The 16,157-nt window shown below is 43.5% G+C and overlaps 1 protein-coding gene across 11 annotated transcripts in view; it reads left to right on the top strand.

Moving 5' to 3' along the window:
* PPP2R2B (protein phosphatase 2 regulatory subunit Bbeta) overlaps window positions 1-16,157 on the top strand; it is a 482,712-nt gene that overhangs the window by 438,972 nt on the left and 27,583 nt on the right. For all 11 annotated transcript variants that reach the window (XM_019028138.4, XM_055388728.2, XM_055388727.2 and 8 more), the window contains one exon: window positions 901-1,065. In XM_019028138.4, the coding sequence (XP_018883683.2) occupies window positions 901-1,065 (165 nt within the window). The remainder of the gene's footprint in view (window positions 1-900; window positions 1,066-16,157) is intronic.

The following is a 16,157-nucleotide window of genomic DNA, read 5'->3' as shown; positions in this document are numbered from 1 at the left end:
CTAAGGATATTTTCCATGGGACCCTAAAACTTTCCAACTGGATGGCTTGTTTCTGATACTTAAAAACTCCCTCACAAGCTGAAAAGCAGATCACAACTTACAGAGACTAGAAGTCTTATATATCATACATGAGAGAAATTTTGCATAATTATGAAAGAGCACAGACTTTGCACCTGGGATGAAATCCTAGTGTTATCACTTAGCCATGTGACTTGAAGCACGTTTCTTTATGCACGTGGAGCATCCGTTTCCACCCCTGAAAAAATGAGGATGAGGAAAACGCTGATTATATAGAGTTCTTGTAAGGATTAGATGAGATAAAGTACATGATATGCTTTGCACAGTGAATGGCCTATAGCTAGTGCTCAATTATTGGTGGCAGCTATTATTATTATCATCAACATATTATAAAGAAGGGCTTAGGGATTTCATGAAAGAAGATATGCACTCTATTATTATAGATATCACTTATCAGCCCAATAATCCAATTAAGGAATCCGATAAAATGAATTATTTGGTTATAATAGGACTAGTACCTTAATCATTATTATAAAATGAGAAGCAAAATCTTTGCAACTTGGTACATTTTAGCCTGATTGCACAAGCAGTTAACTTTGGTCATGAGTGGATGTCTTTTACATGTTTATAGAGGATAAAACACAAATGAGGAGTCAAGAGACCTGAGTTCTAATGCTGCCTCTGACTACTGGGTAACCCTGGGCTATTTTCTTAAAGTTCCTGAGCCTCATCTGCCTGGGACAAGTTTATGATGAGGATCTACCATGTGCATAGCAAATGTTGACATATTATACTAATATAAGATGGTGCCATTGCTAATTCTCCCCTTCCCCAAGTTCCTGCCTCCTTCTCCTGGTTCCTTCCTTGACTCGTCTGTGCCAGATATCGTGGACATTAAGCCAGCCAACATGGAGGAGCTCACGGAGGTGATCACAGCAGCCGAGTTCCACCCCCATCATTGCAACACCTTTGTGTACAGCAGCAGCAAAGGGACAATCCGGCTGTGTGACATGCGGGCATCTGCCCTGTGTGACAGGCACACCAAATGTGAGTAGCAGCTGAAGGGAGGTGGGGGGCATGGCCACTGGCCCCAGTGTGCTGGGGGAGAGCCTGGAAGCTTATGATCTCCCTTTCTACACCAGACACACTAGGAGTAAAGAAACTACAAGTGGGAGTCAGCTCCGTATTTTATATTTCAGTAAAGATGAACATTTGTGTTCGATTCCAAAACATCCAGAGATGAAAATAAATAAGACATGACCCTCATCAGAAAAGGGTTTAAATAACAGTGTGATGTGATCCAAATTATGTGTTAAGGAAATCATGCTTGCTGCCATGGGGAGAATGACTTTGAGGAATAGCAGGGGGACCAGTTAGGAGACCGTTGAAGGGTGGCCTGGACAAAGAGGTGAGTGGAAATTGAGAGGGCAGATGGGTTCTGGACACATCTCTTTTTTTTTAATCCATGTAACCTGCACAGTACTGCACAGATCTTGGCAATAAAATTAACAGGACTTGCTGAACTGTGTGGGAGACTGAGAACATAAAAGCCATCTAGAACAGCAGCTGGGGGAAGGAGCTGGTGGCTTCTTGGAGAGATTGTGACTATAGGATGCCAGAGCCATGTCATAATGACCATGATTTTTAAAACCCAAATTTTTTTCATCAAAGTGAGTGAACGGCCACAAAAGTAACCAGAGGAGTAGTATGATCATAATTAGTTGTTAGGGAAATTGTTCAGATGGAAGGCAGAAGGATAAAGGTTAAATTCTGGCTGAGAGAACAAAGAAACAAGGAGAGAGGTTAGGAAGCCACTATAATATAGATAAGCATTTCTTAACAGTACACCATTGAATCTTGTGCTACATAGTTTTTTGTTTCGGGGAAGGGGCTGTCCTATACATTGTAGGATGTTTAGCAGCATCTGTGGCCTTACCCACTAGATGCCAATAACCCAAGCCCAGTTGTATAACCAAAAATGTCTCCAGACACTGTGAAATACCCTCTTGGTGAAAACATTGCTCCCAGTTGAGAACCACTGATCTAGACTACAATTCATTCAGTCACAGATACTGCATGATATTCTTGTATCTACAATGTATTTGTTACAATAAAGAACTCTGAGGGGTACAATGGAAAGGTAAGACTTATCTCCTATACTCAAGGAATTTAAAATTTGGCTAATGAGGCAAGATGCACCCAGGAAGCATTTCAGGAACAATGTATAAGGCAGTTTAGTTTTAATATTCAAGTGAATGGTGGAGATAATTATGGGTTAGGCCATTCAGAGACGGTTGAGACATTTGAAACAGACCTCACAGGGAAGGCAGAGGCTGAGTAGTTGAGTGTTGAAGTACAAGTAGGATTTGGTTAGGTGGGAAACAGGAAGAAGAGTATTGTTGGCAGCAACCACAGAATGGGCAAAATTCTGAAGTTACTAAAGTAATGGAACATTTGAAGGGTGTTAAATAAAAAGTGTCAGGCTTGGGGGAAAGGGGAATCTTGGGTTAATGAGGTTAAATAGCAATGATGGTTCATATCAGGTTGATCCTTGAAGATCAGATTCCAAAGTTTATGCTGTCATGTATTCATGCATTCAGTGAGTACTTATATTATACCCAGAGTCTGGTTCCCATAGTAACCAGTCCTTCTTAAGCTGTTCCACCAAATACAGTTCTGGTGGGGCCAAGCCATGGACCCTGCTGCCATGGAAGGAGGGCACAGAGAGGAATCCAGTTCCTCCCATGTGCTCTGGGTTGGCCCAACCTACCAGCAAAGGCAAAACAGCCCATGCCTGGCAGAGACGAGCGACCCTGGGGGAGGTGCTGACCACAACAGATTTTCTTTGAAGCCTTATTTTTCTTTCTAAAAATTCATGTGAATTTTACATTTTACCCCATATAAAATCTATTTTCACTTTAATTTAATAATTATGTTTCTACCCCCACTCCCAAATTTTAAACAAAACTAGTGTTTCTAAAAGATGTAACATTTATCCTATGGCTTCCTGTACTTTTTAGTATACCCCCGTATCCTCCCCTCTTCCTGACCCCCAAGGATATATACAGGTACCCCGGTTGGAGAAGCACAGTTTCTAGTATGTGGGAGGTAATTTGAGAGCATTTTGCTGGACAGCAGAGTTAATAAAAATTGTGTTTTGTGGAAGATTAACACAGTGGTCATGTGAATAAAGGTAGGAAAGTTAGAAGGTTTTGCTTTAGTCTCAATGCAAGGATAATTTGGAACCCAGATAAAGAATGGTGGCTATAGAAATCCAAAGAAAGAGAAGGGGGAAAACGAACATTTTCTTTTAAAATAACTATGGGTGTTATAAGTGACATTAGTGACATTAAAGGTTGGCATTCATCATACATGGATGTGATATGAATTGTTCAATGTCATTCCCCTGTAGATAGTAAACGCCTTGAGGATGAGAACTGAATCTGACTTGGTCACATTATATGAACCCCTGACACATAAGCAGGGGTCAGGAAATATTTAATAAATGTGTGCCTAAGGGTTGACATAAATAACAAGTGGGAATGGGGATGGATGGAAAGTCTCTAACTCTCTCCCAGAGAGTGAAGGGTTGGGACTCAGTACCGGACATGCTGTGGGTGAGGTGACATGAGCTGTCTAAGGAGGCAGGGCCTCTCTGGTGAGTGAAGGCAGAACTGGGCTTTCTGGGCCACCAACCCAGGGTGGAGGCCAGGGATGGCACAGGAAGCCCTGGCATCCCCATAGCCCAGTGTGGCTGACACTAGCCTCAGCTTCGGAGTCAGACAGATCCACATGCATTCTGGATATTGGGGAATCAACTGACTGGGAAGCTTGATGAACTGAACACAAGATAGAAAAAGGGCAAGGCCTTAGAAGGTTTCAAAACTAGAATGGTAAATAACTAATTGGTACTAGGCTTAATACCTAGATGATGAAATAAACACACACAAAAAAACCCATGACACATGTTTAGCTATGTAATAAACCTGCACATGTATCACTGAACTTAAAAGTTAAAAAAAAAAAACTAGAGTGATTTAGAGCAGATGCTTTGGAATCAGAACTCAGCTCTGATACTCAGTACCTGCATGACCTCAAGCAAGTTATTTAATCATTTTAAGCCCCAGATTCCTCATTTGAAAGTAGAAATATTAAGGACGGCATCATAGGGCAGGTTGTTCACAAGAACTAAATTTCATGTGTGTGAGATCCTAGCCCTCTCTGCGAGGCACAAAGGAGTCAATAAATGATGGCAGCAGTTATCACAATTATTCACCCTGGATTCCCCCGGTTCTAGGCCTGCAGACATAAGATGTTCGAAACCCCAACCCTCTTGCCAGATATAGGAGGCCTCATTATTCATTTATTTAATCAATATTTGTTAATCACGTACTTTATGTCAGGTACTGTATCAGACTGTGGAGACACAAGGGTAAGCAAAAACAGACCTGGTTTCCTCCCTCTTAGAGCTTACTCTCTGTATTAGGGTTCTCCAGACAAACAGAACCAGTAGGGGGTGTGTGTGTGTGTAAGTTAAGAGATTTATCATAAGGAATTAGATCACATGGTTATGAAGGCTGACAAGTCCCAAGCTCTGCAGCCAGCAAGCTGAAGACCCAGGAGAGCCGATGGTGGTGTTCTAATCTAAAAGCCATCAGAGACCGGGCTCAGTGGCTCACACAGGTAATCCCAGCACTTTAGGGGGCTGAGGTGGGCAGATTACCCAAGGTTTGGAGTTTGAGAACAGCCTGGGCAACATGGTGAAACCCCATCTCTACTAAAAATACAAAAATTAGCCAGGTGTGGTGACACACACCTGTAGTCCCAGTTACTCAGGAGGCTGAGGCAGGAGCATCGCTTGAACCTGGGATACAGAGGTTGCAGTGAGCTGAGATTGCCCCACTGCACCCCAGCCTCAGCGACAGAGCAAGACTCTATCTCAAAAAAATAAATAAACAAAACCCTCAGGCTGAAGACCCAGGAAAAACCAGTGTTTCAGTTCAATTCCAGAAGCAAGGGGGGAAAAATACAATGTTCCAGCTCGAAGGCAGTCCGGCAGAGGAGTTCCCTTTCCCTTGCAGGAGGGTCAGCGTTTTTATTCTCTTCAGGCCTTCAGCTGATGAGATGAGGCCCATTGACAATAGGCAGTACAATCTCTTTTACTCAGTCTATTAATGTAAATGTTAAACTATTCCAAAAACACCTTTACAGAAACACCCAGAATTTCTAGCCAAATATCTGGGCAGCCCATGGCTCAGTCAAGCTAATACATAACATTAACCACGCTGTCTAAGGAGAGAAGATGTATTAGTTAGAGAATAGAAACAAATATAGCATTGCAACTGCAATACATGTATAAAAGAGAGGCATGTGCTGGTACAAGTAGAGGTGTTGAGGACTCTACAAGACAGTGACTGCTGAGCTGAGACCTAAGGATGGAGAAGCAGATGGGGAGAGCCCAGGGAAGAATCATGCAGTCATACAGAAGCAGGAAGCCTGTCAAGCCACACACCCAGGGAGCCCCAGAAGCTGCTTCTCCCTCCAGCCTCAGCCCCACACAGCCCCAGAGAAGCAAAGCCCTGGTGACCGTCCTGAAGGAGGCGGAGGAACCAGCTACTGGCCTTCAGGCCTCTGCCCAGCCCTGTCCTCCCACTCCCTATTCCAACACCAACAGAGTTCTGAATTGCAAGCTGCCAGCCTACTAATCTAATTAAGAAGCAAATGAAATTCATTTTCCTGACTCCTTCAAAGAACCAACCTTCTTCAGTGCACATCTCCTTTTGTTCAGCTGCTGCGGCTACGGGCCCCAGCTCCTGCCAGCTGGGAAAACAAGTTCAATCTGACCCCTCGCCTGACATTTCATATTGATTTTCTCCATCCTCCTCAAACGGCAGCCTGCAGTCAACCGCAGTTCAGCCGAGGTGTGTGATCAGAATTGAGACAGTTCATCAGAGTTCAAAATGAAAAGCAACATTGGCTTTTGGAGATGAGCTCTGAGAAGGAGAGTATTTAATAACCAACAGCATTTAATCAAAATGCCGAGGAGAACCGTGTTATCAGAGCTGCATTTATTAATTTCCATATGTCCCTCACTCTGCATACTCAGCAGGGGTTGGAAAGGATGATTCCTTTTCTCCCTCGCCTATTTTTTTCTACCACTTCTGGCGGTAGTGACAGGGTTGTGTTTGCAGTTTAGATGTCTGAAACAATAGGGTGCTGATGGCAGCAGTACTTAGCTAGAGTGGATTATTCTTTCCCCTTTCCATGCATGAGTATCGGTGGCTGGGTGAAGAAACTGGCCAGGTGTAATGGGCACCAACCTGGGGAATGAAAGGAATTAAGCCTGAACTCCTTTCCAACGTGCCCTGTAAATCTGGTCTCTGCCAACATTTCCAGGCTCAGCTCCCTGTAGCCTGGCCACATTGGCTTGCTTCCTGCACCTCCAATACATCCAGCCCTTTCCCACCTCAGGGCCTTTGCACATGCTTTTCTGCCTGGAATTCTCCCCGCCCCCCATGCACTCTACCTGTCTGGCCTGTACTGACTTTTTAAGTTTCTGAGAAAATGTCACTTCCTAAGAGTTAACTTCTCTGTCCACCCCATCTGCACCTACCATCTCTCAATCTCATCACTTTATTTTATTTCTTTACTTCTTTCATAGCCTCCATTATAGTTGTTTGCTTTACTTAGCCTCTGTCTTGCTGACTGGAATACAATCTTTATGAAGACAGGGACTTTATCTCACTAATTACTGAATTTGTACAATACTTACATAGCACCTGGTGGGGCTTCATAGAACATCTGTGGTGGAAAGGCAGGCAGATAGGAAAAGACAGGTGAAAAAAGACATATTGGTTTACCAGGGCTGCTGCAACAAAGTACCATGGACTACACTGCTTAAACAATTCAACTATTTTTTCAAAGTTCTGGAGGCTGGAAGCCCAAGATGAAGTGCTGGCAGGGTGGGTTTCTTCTGAAGGCTATGAAGGAAGGATCAGTTCCACACTGCTCTCCTTGGCTTGTAGATGGCTGTCTTCTCCCTGTGTCTTTACACTGCCTTCCATCAGTGTCTGTGTCCAAAATTCCTCTTCTTATGAGGACACCAGTCCTATTAGATCAAGACCCACCCTGATTACCTTATTTTAATTACCTGTTGAAAGGCTCTATCTCCAAATACAGTTATATTTTGCAGTACTAGGAGTTACGACTTCAATATATGAATGGGGGGGGGCACAACTCAGCCCATAGTAGGAGGAAAGACATAAAAGTCATCAAGAACACAAGCCCTGGAGCCAGCAGTTCCAGACATTGTTTCCAGGCCTCATTGCCGCCAGAAGCCTGGGCAGGTGCTGATGTTGACACCTTCCTCCAGGAGGTGAGAGTGGAAAGAGGTCATGGACACAGGGCTCTTGCACAGCCCCTGACACATTGGAAGCACACAATGAGCATAACTTTTATTAAAGTCAGGAGAGAAACTAGACAAAGGACCAAAGGACCAGGATGATAGAAACCTGTGCATTGGGTCTCGACAGTTTCACCAGGCAGGTTGTCCACGTGTGTTAGGACAGTATGCCTGGAGGCTTTCCTGTGGAGCTAGAACGCTTTCTTTCTGAACAAAGCAGACTTTAATTGATTTTAGAGGCATTGAGGTACCTGATTCCTATTCAAAAGCCAGTCTTGAAGGGAGAGGTTCCCCAATAAGTAGGGTGTGGTTTAGCAGCATAAAAGCAGCAGGTGAAATCCTCAAGTGGGACTGGGAATAGTAAAAGCGATACCTTGAAAGGCCACAGAGACTTGACTTGCCAAAGACCTGGGGACACAAAGATGGAGCAAGTGGAGAAATGTTTATGAATGTTAAAGCAGCATGCAAAATGATAATCTCACCATGAATGCAGCAAGGTCAGGATAAGTATATGTGGACCAAGACTAGCAGAGGCTATATGAAAGGGATGAGGTCAGGGGCCATGAAATGTGGGCAGTTCTCTTATTTTCTAGATTCTTTCCAAGGTTGTTGTTTTACTTCTATAACTTGAAGAAAGTTGATGAATGACTGAAGAGCCCCACCGGGTGGCTTACCTCCAGGGTGGAGACAGCAGGAAAGATCAAAACTCCCTGCCCACCCCAGCAGCCCCTGTCATAGGTACTGGGATGAGGCAAGGCGGTGAGGAGCCCAGCATGATGTTCCCTGTAAGCACAGCCCAGGACATTTTTGTTTTGTTTCTTCCCCTCTGTCAAACCAAACTGACAGTAGTGAGTGAATTCAGGGACTGGGTCAAAACAGAGGAGGCAAATCAACATAGTTGAGCAGCCACTATCAGCTTGTATCCATGGCCTAATTGGTGATCTTGAGCAGGTTACCTAACCTCTGTGCTTCAACTTACTGACCTATAAAATATGGGTCATGAAAGTATTTACCTTATAGGGTGCTTGTGAGGATTAAATAACACCCGTGGAGCCTTAGAATGATGCCTGGCACATAGTATAAGCATCGTGTTATGGTTGGAGTGAAGATGCTGTCTTGCTTCCCTACCACATGTGTCTTTTAAGTGTGGGAGCAGGAAGAGCAGAAGCAATCATAAAAGTAGTAATGTCAACAGCCTTATTCACAGCTAACTTCCATGACATTTTACTGTGTCCAGGAAGTAAGCCAAGTATACATGCATGAGCTCATTTAATCCTAATAACAACCCTATGAGGTACATACTGCCATTATTCACATCTTAGAGATGAGGCAACTAGCTAAAAGGGGGAAAGATACACTTATGGCCACCAAAGAGCAAGTGATAAAGTTGAGGTTTGAGCCAGACCACCTGTAGCTCTTCAAGAGAACACCAAAAACTACTTATTCAACTAAGATTGATTAAACACCTGCTGGTTTTTGCCTTTAGGGACTATACCTTCTTGTGGGGAGGGATGAGAGAAAACACAAATGTACAAATAAACGAGGTCATTTCAGACATGATAAAAAAGCTGTAAGAAAATTAGCAGGGTCAGAAAGTAGTGGTATGTGGCAAAGCCTTTGAATTGAGACCTGTTATCAGAAGGATCCAAAGAGAAAGCCAACATCTAAGTGTGAAGGCCCTAACAGAGGAGGAAACTTGTGTGTTCAAAGAATAGAGAAAAAAGATCAGTGGATGGATACAAGTAGGCTAGGGACAGTATAGAAAGTGAGGCCACAGCCAGGCATGGTGGCTCATGCCTGTGATCCCAGCACTTTGGGAGGCTGAGGCAGGTGGGTTGCTTGAGGCCAGGAGGTTCGAGACCAGCCTGGCCAACATGGCAAAACCCCATCTCTACTAAAAATACAAAAATTATCTGGGTGTGGTGGCGCACACCTATAATCCCAGCTACTCAGGAGGCTGAGGTAGGAGAATCGCTTGAACCTGGGAGGCAGAGGTTGCAGTGAGCCAAGATTGTGCCACTGCACTCTAGCCTAGGCAACAGAGCGAGACGAGAGGGCGAGGGAGAGGGAGAGGGGAAGGAAAGAAAGGAAAAAGGGGAAAGGGGAAAGGAAAGAAAAGGAAGAAAAGGGGAGGGAGGGAGGAAGAGAGGGAGGGAGAAAGAGAGGGAGGGGAAAAGGAATGTGAAGCCAGAGAGGTAGGCTGGGGCTAGATCATTGAGAGCTTTATGGGCCAGAGCAGAGCACTTGCATTTCACTCTAAGTGAGATGGGAAACCATGAGATGGTGCTAAGAAGGAAGTGAATACTGTTTATGATCTTAAAAGAGTTCTCAGACGAGGGGTGCCAGGCCTGGAAAGCAGAGAGACCATTTAGAGGTTGTTGCTACAGTCTGGAGGAGACATGATAATGGCTTTGACCAGGGTGGGCACAGTGAAGTGGTGGTAAGTGGGCAGATTCAGGATCACCTTAGGAGGTGAGGCTAAGAGGACTTGCTGAGAGATTGGCAGTGAAGAGGTGATGGAAAAGGGAGAATCTAAGATAACTGGTAGGTTTGGTGCTTGAGTTACTGTACGGTACCATACACTGAAATGAGGAGACTGGGGAAGGAACAGTTTTGGCATGGAAAGACCAAGCATTCTCTTTTGGATGTGTCCAGATTGAGATGTCTGTGATTCATCCAATTAGAGAAGTCTGGCAGACAATTAGATAACATGAGTCTGGAAGTCTGGGGAGAGGTCTGAGCTGGAGGTATAAATTTAGGAATCATGAGCATGTCATAGCTATTTTAAGCCATGGGATGGGATAATGTCAATTAGGGCAGAAGGTATGGATAGAGAATAACTGAGGGCCCAGGAATGAGGTGAAGGCCCCACCGACATTTACCAATAGGGTAGGGGAAAGGAGGAGGTGGCTTTTTACGGATGATCAAGTATGAGCTACCAGGGAAGTGAGCAGAAAACCAACACATGTAAGCTGAGAGAAGACAGTGATTTAGAAATACATTAGGATCAATTATATCAAATGCTTCTGAGACGGCAAGAAAGATGAGAGGGGGGAAGTGATCATGGGATGTGGGCTCATGGAAGTCTTTGTCCATTAATTAGTTACTTTAAGTAAAAGCAGTTAGCACACTGCCTGACACATAGTAGGTTCCCAGTACACATTTGCTGAATGCAATCAATCTTGTGTGTGGTGGCACAGGGTAGGTTCTGCAGTAGCATCTTAATTCCATTGTGGTTTGGGCAGACCTTCCTTCTTCCTCACCTGCCCCTCGAGCTTCCATCTTATTGAGAGGTAATGTCTAGTGCTGGGGAATTGCAGAAGCTGAATCTGGCCAGAGAAGGTCTTGAGGGCCAGGGCGAGGAGCCAGGGTTCACCTCAGCAGTAGCGATGGGGCTGCCCTGCAGCACCAATCCCTTGCACTGGCTCTACCAGCAAGTCCACTGCCTGTAGACACTCTCTTCTAGCAGCAAGACCCTTCTGCACTGGCAAGTCTGCAGCCCAAGGATTGGCCACAGAAATCCCCTCCTTCAGATGACACCAAAGCAGCCTTCCTGTCCAGGGGCAGTCTGACTTTTTCATGCTGAGGGGTAAATGGCATAAGCACTTTAGACCTTAAAATCTGAGATGTTAGGCCAGGTGCGGTGGCTTACACCTATAATCCCAGCACTTTAGGAGGCCAAGGCGGGCAGATCACTTTAAGTCAGGAGTTCGAGACCAGCCTGGCCAACAAGGTGAAACCCTGTCTCTACTAAAAATATAAAAATTAGCTGGGTGTGGTAGCGCACACCTGTAATCCCCACTACTCAGGAGGCTGAGGCAGGAGAATCACTTGAGCCCAGGAGGTGGAGGTTGCAGTGAGCTAAGATTGTGCCACTGCACTCCAGCCTGGGCAACAGAGTGAGACTCCATCTCAAAAAAAAAAATCTGAGATGTTTCTGTGAACAGTGTGGTCATTGGAGAAACAGCCCGAGTTCCAATGAGAAGAGGGCAAAGTTTGATGCCCAGTCCAACAATGAAAAACAGAAATTTCATTGTCCTCCAAAGGTGGGACAGTAGAGGGGGAGGGTACTATTTTTGAACATTTCTGTATCTCATTTAATTCTCACAACAACCCATGAAGATTGGTATTAGTACCTCTAATTTACAGACGAGGCACAGAGAGGTGAGGAAACTTGCCCCAGATCACAGTGGAGGACCTAAGATTTGAACCCATGTAGGTCTGCTTCCAGAAGATTTATTCCTTTCCTGGGCATCTGACAGGACAAAGAGCATGATGTTTTTCTAAAATCCAGAAGGATAATTTCACAAGAGTCCATTTTATACAATCCCCATCTGGCTGGATTCCCCAGCCTGACCATTTTCAACCACAGAATTAATTCTGCCATTACACAGAACATAAAATCCATTCTCATTCTTCACCCTCATCTACAAACTTAATTGCCAACCCCTGGTAAGTAAGCCACTAGAGCTCCCTAATAAACCTGTGGCTCATTCCCCAGGTCCCTGATGGAATGTGTCCAAAGACATCAGCTGAGACAGCAACTGCAATGAATCTTAACTCCCCTGAGATTTGGCACATCTTCCAAAAGGGGTTCAGTATTGATCTGAGGTATAATTAACAGTATTTATTTCAGGGGAGCTTGGTTAGGTTAAAAAGACAAGGTCCTTTATTAAAATGCTTTTGCCTGATGGCAGGATTGCAAACACACACAGAGACACACACTTCTCACTCTGGAGAAAAGCCAAAAGCCTTGCTGCAAGGAGCAGAATTCACTGATACCACCACCACCCCCACCTCACCCCCATGTCTGAAGCTGCTCTATCCCATTCAAGCTTAGCAGCAATTAACAGAGCAGGCAGTGCCCAAGCCATCGAATAAAAATAGAATCCCTTCCCCCTTCTTCCATCCTCATTTCCATTTTTGATTAATTTAACCAGTTCTGTCAATTAGTCATCCTGGAGAATCCAGTTGAGTGGATTTTGCTAAGAACCAGAAGGCTTATTAATTTTGGAAGTGAGTGTTATTCATTAGTAGCTAACACCTTCCCAGGTCTTGCCCTCTCCCTCACTTGGGGTCTTGAATGAGAAAGCAGTGAAGGTCAAAATTGGCTCCCACACATGGCTGCAGCCCCCAAGACATGCAGAATGGGAAAGATTGGCCATGGGGTTATAGATGGCTCTGGCCTTGGGACATTTTAGGCCAACTTACCTGTTATCATGCCCTGTAACAAGCTATCACTAGCAAAGCAGCCACAAGCACCTGGGGGCATCCTGAATTCTAGGTTCAGGAGAACCCAGTCAAGGAAATGCCCAGAAATATTTTCCCCAGAAAGAGACTTTGGCCTGTTAGAGCCTAGGGAGGGCACTGGCCTCCTATTCCCTGTATTTTGCCTGCAAAAACCAAAAATTATCTTCCATTTTTTCAATTTATAAATATGTTGCAACTTTTAAAATCTAAGTCTGTGTTTTATGACCATTTTTCCATTTGTGGTGCCAAGGAATGAATCTTTTAACGTTCATATAAGTATCATAACAAGGTGGGAATTTTATCATACAATTTTTATATATAATAGATCTTCCAACAGCCCGTTTTTTCCCTCCACAGTGAAATCAAAGTTCACCTCTCTCTCTTTGTATTAGCTTCCTATGGCTGCTGTAACAAATTCTCACAAATGTAGTGGCTTAAAACAACACTAACTTATCATCCTGCAGTTCTGCAGGTCAGAAGTCTGACATTGGTCTTACTGTCTAAAATCAAGGTGTTGATCAAGTTGTGTTCCCTGCTAGAGGCTCTAGGGGGGAATGTTTCCTCAATTTCTTCAGCTTTCAGAGGCTGACCACATTCCATGGCTAATGGCCCCTTCCTCCATTGTCAAAGCTAGCAGCAAGGAGATGAGTCCTTCTCATATCACATCTCTCTGTCTCTCTCCCGCCTCTCTCTTCCACTTTTAAGGACCTTTGTGATTACACTGGGCCCACCTGGGTAATCCAAGATACTCTCCCCACCTTAAGGTCAGCTGATTAGCATCATAATTCTATCCACAATCTTTATTCCATTTTGCCATGTAAGGTAAGATATTCCCAGGTTCCGGGCATTAGGATTTTGACATCCTTGGGGAGCCATCATTCTGCCTGCACATTCTTCAAGTTTCAGTTAAGGCACATTCCTCCAGGGAGACTTCCTGGACCCCCAGATAGGATTAAATGCCCTGTCTCAGAGCACTTAATACCATACATTTAATTACCTCTTTCTATTTTGGTCTCTCTCACTAGATGGGACCATTATTATGGCTAGACTCTTTTCTCAAACCCCTCAGCATTTAGGACAGTGAAAGTGCTGAAGAAATGCTTTTAGAGGTAAACAACTATAGTCATTCAATCTGATAAATTTGCATCTGATACTTCTCTTTACACTTATGTAAAAGCTAACACTAAAGAGTAGTTGACCCACTGTTTGCTCATTTCTAGCATTAAGAATACATTACACACACACACAGTATAATAAAATACCTACCTTGTTATATTTAACTTACATGAACGTTAAAATTAAATTGCATTCCTAGGCACCACAAGTGGGAAAATGGCAATAAAAAAGCACAAAATAAGATTTTAAAAGTTGCAATATTTTTACAAATTGGAAAACTAGAACATAAGTTTTGGTGTTTGCAGGCAAAGTAAAAGAAAGAGAAGTCCATGAAGTAAAGGTAATCAACTGCTACTTATTTATTCAACAAATGTTTATTGTTGCTTCACATGTCCCAGGCACTGTTCCAGGCACTAGGAAAATCATGCCCCCTGCCCTTGCAGCACTTTATTGAAGGAGAAGGAATCTAACAACACACACATAAATAAGATTGAGATTTAGTGAAAATGTTTCAGGGGAAGAAGCAACAGCAAATGGAGTGGCTCTGAATCTGGACTGTGCTTGGCAGGTCACAGGGCAGAAAGATGACCAGCTAGCTGGGCTGTGTACAGTACCATAAGGAGGAATAGCATGAGAGGAGGCAGGAAGAGCTACATACAGGGCAGTCCCCTTGCACCACACAGCCCCCATTCACATTGTATTCTGTGCAAAGGACTTGAGGGGCTGGGCCATACGGTAGACCTGTAGGCAATGGTAAGGAGTTTGGATATTGCTGTATTAAGAGAAAATCCAGGAGGGCTTGGTGTAAAGAGGATGATTGATTATACTTTTAATATGTCACTCTGTGGCTATTTAAGAATGAAGCATCAGGAGGAAGAGTAGATGCTGGGAGAAGAGTCAGAAAGCTATCAAAGTGCTCCAGGTAAGAGATGAGCATGGCTTAGACTAAGATGGTGACAGTGGAAATGGTGAGATTGAATTGATTTGGGCCGTAATTTGAGTGTAAAGTTAATAGAACTGTTTTTAAAGAAAAAGATGTAGAGGGTGAAGTAAAGGAAAGCACCAAGGACAGCTCCCAGCTTTTTGGCCTGAGCACAGACCTAGATGAAGGCACCATAGAGCGAGTTCACAACAACAGTTTGCAGGGGAAATTTACAAATTCTGTGGACTCTCAGATTTATGTTTTTTAAAAGGCATAAAATGATAAAAGTTGGTACCTTTTGCTGTTTAGCCCTTTGCTATTTATAGAGCCCCTTCTCATTGATTTATCTTCATTGATCCTCCTGAAAACCCAGTAAGTTTGCAGTATCTCTTCCTTTTTGCAGCTGAGGAAATCAGGGTTTAGAAAACATTAAGTCTGAAACACTGACAATGATTGGTTTTTTTCTTACATCATATAATGAATACAACCATCCTCACGACTTGCATGGCCCTGTAAGATGGAGAAGGGGGGATCTCTCGTGTGTGTAATTGACTCATGTTTAAGTATATCGGTTAATTCAAGCCCCCCATGCAGTTCTCATAATTCTATTTTGACAGCTCAGTAGGTAGCATCAATAACTGAATTGTGAGATCTGCTGTCCACTCAAGCAGCTTCCAGCCCCATCAGTACAAGTCTCTTTATCTGCTGAATTACTCAAAGCACCTGCTGGCCTTCCATCCTTATCAAGCACAGACTGGAGACAGCAGAGGTCAGGGGAATGCTATCCCCACGAAGCTCATAATGATACTTGCCTTTATCTTCTATTTTTAACCTGAACATAAGGATTTAAATAGGATTGATCTCATGTATGGGCATCCTTAATCCCAGGGTCAAATAGCATATTCTGACATTTTTGTGCCATTTGAAAATGTCTGTAATGCAGTGAAATTGTCATTGAAGTGTTACATATGAGAAAAATAGAATCATCAAGCTTAGGAAAAAGACTGAAATCAAACAAAGCAATGAATTGGTCAATAAGTGTTAACAAAGTATTGTGCTAAGCACAATGGATAGACAGACTTATGCAATTACTGCCTTTGTACACTTATCGTGGTGGGACAAGAGAATATAAAATTATGAAATGTTTCTAATATAAAGTTCATTTTCAATTGAATGTGAAATTTAGATTCCCATCATCAGAAAGAGAAAATGCTGACTAAAAAGTGTTTATGCTGAATATTGTTTTAGACAGTTGAAATAGTGATTTCAAATGTTCTTATCCTCAGCATATCCTATGTGTACCCAAAAGTTCTGACGCGTAGCATTTTTCAGTTTCTGTTTATTGAGAATCTTTTGTGTTCGTGTCACTGTGGGGCCACAAAACCACAAATTTGTGTTAATCCAATGTACTGTTGCTTGCCCCTAGGGAGGTTGTTAAGTACTGGAAGA

This window comes from Gorilla gorilla, chromosome 4 (genome assembly GCF_029281585.2).
Source record: "Gorilla gorilla gorilla isolate KB3781 chromosome 4, NHGRI_mGorGor1-v2.1_pri, whole genome shotgun sequence".
Classification (NCBI taxonomy): Eukaryota; Metazoa; Chordata; class Mammalia; order Primates; family Hominidae; genus Gorilla; species Gorilla gorilla.
This window is presented reverse-complemented; position numbering and strand designations above follow the sequence as displayed.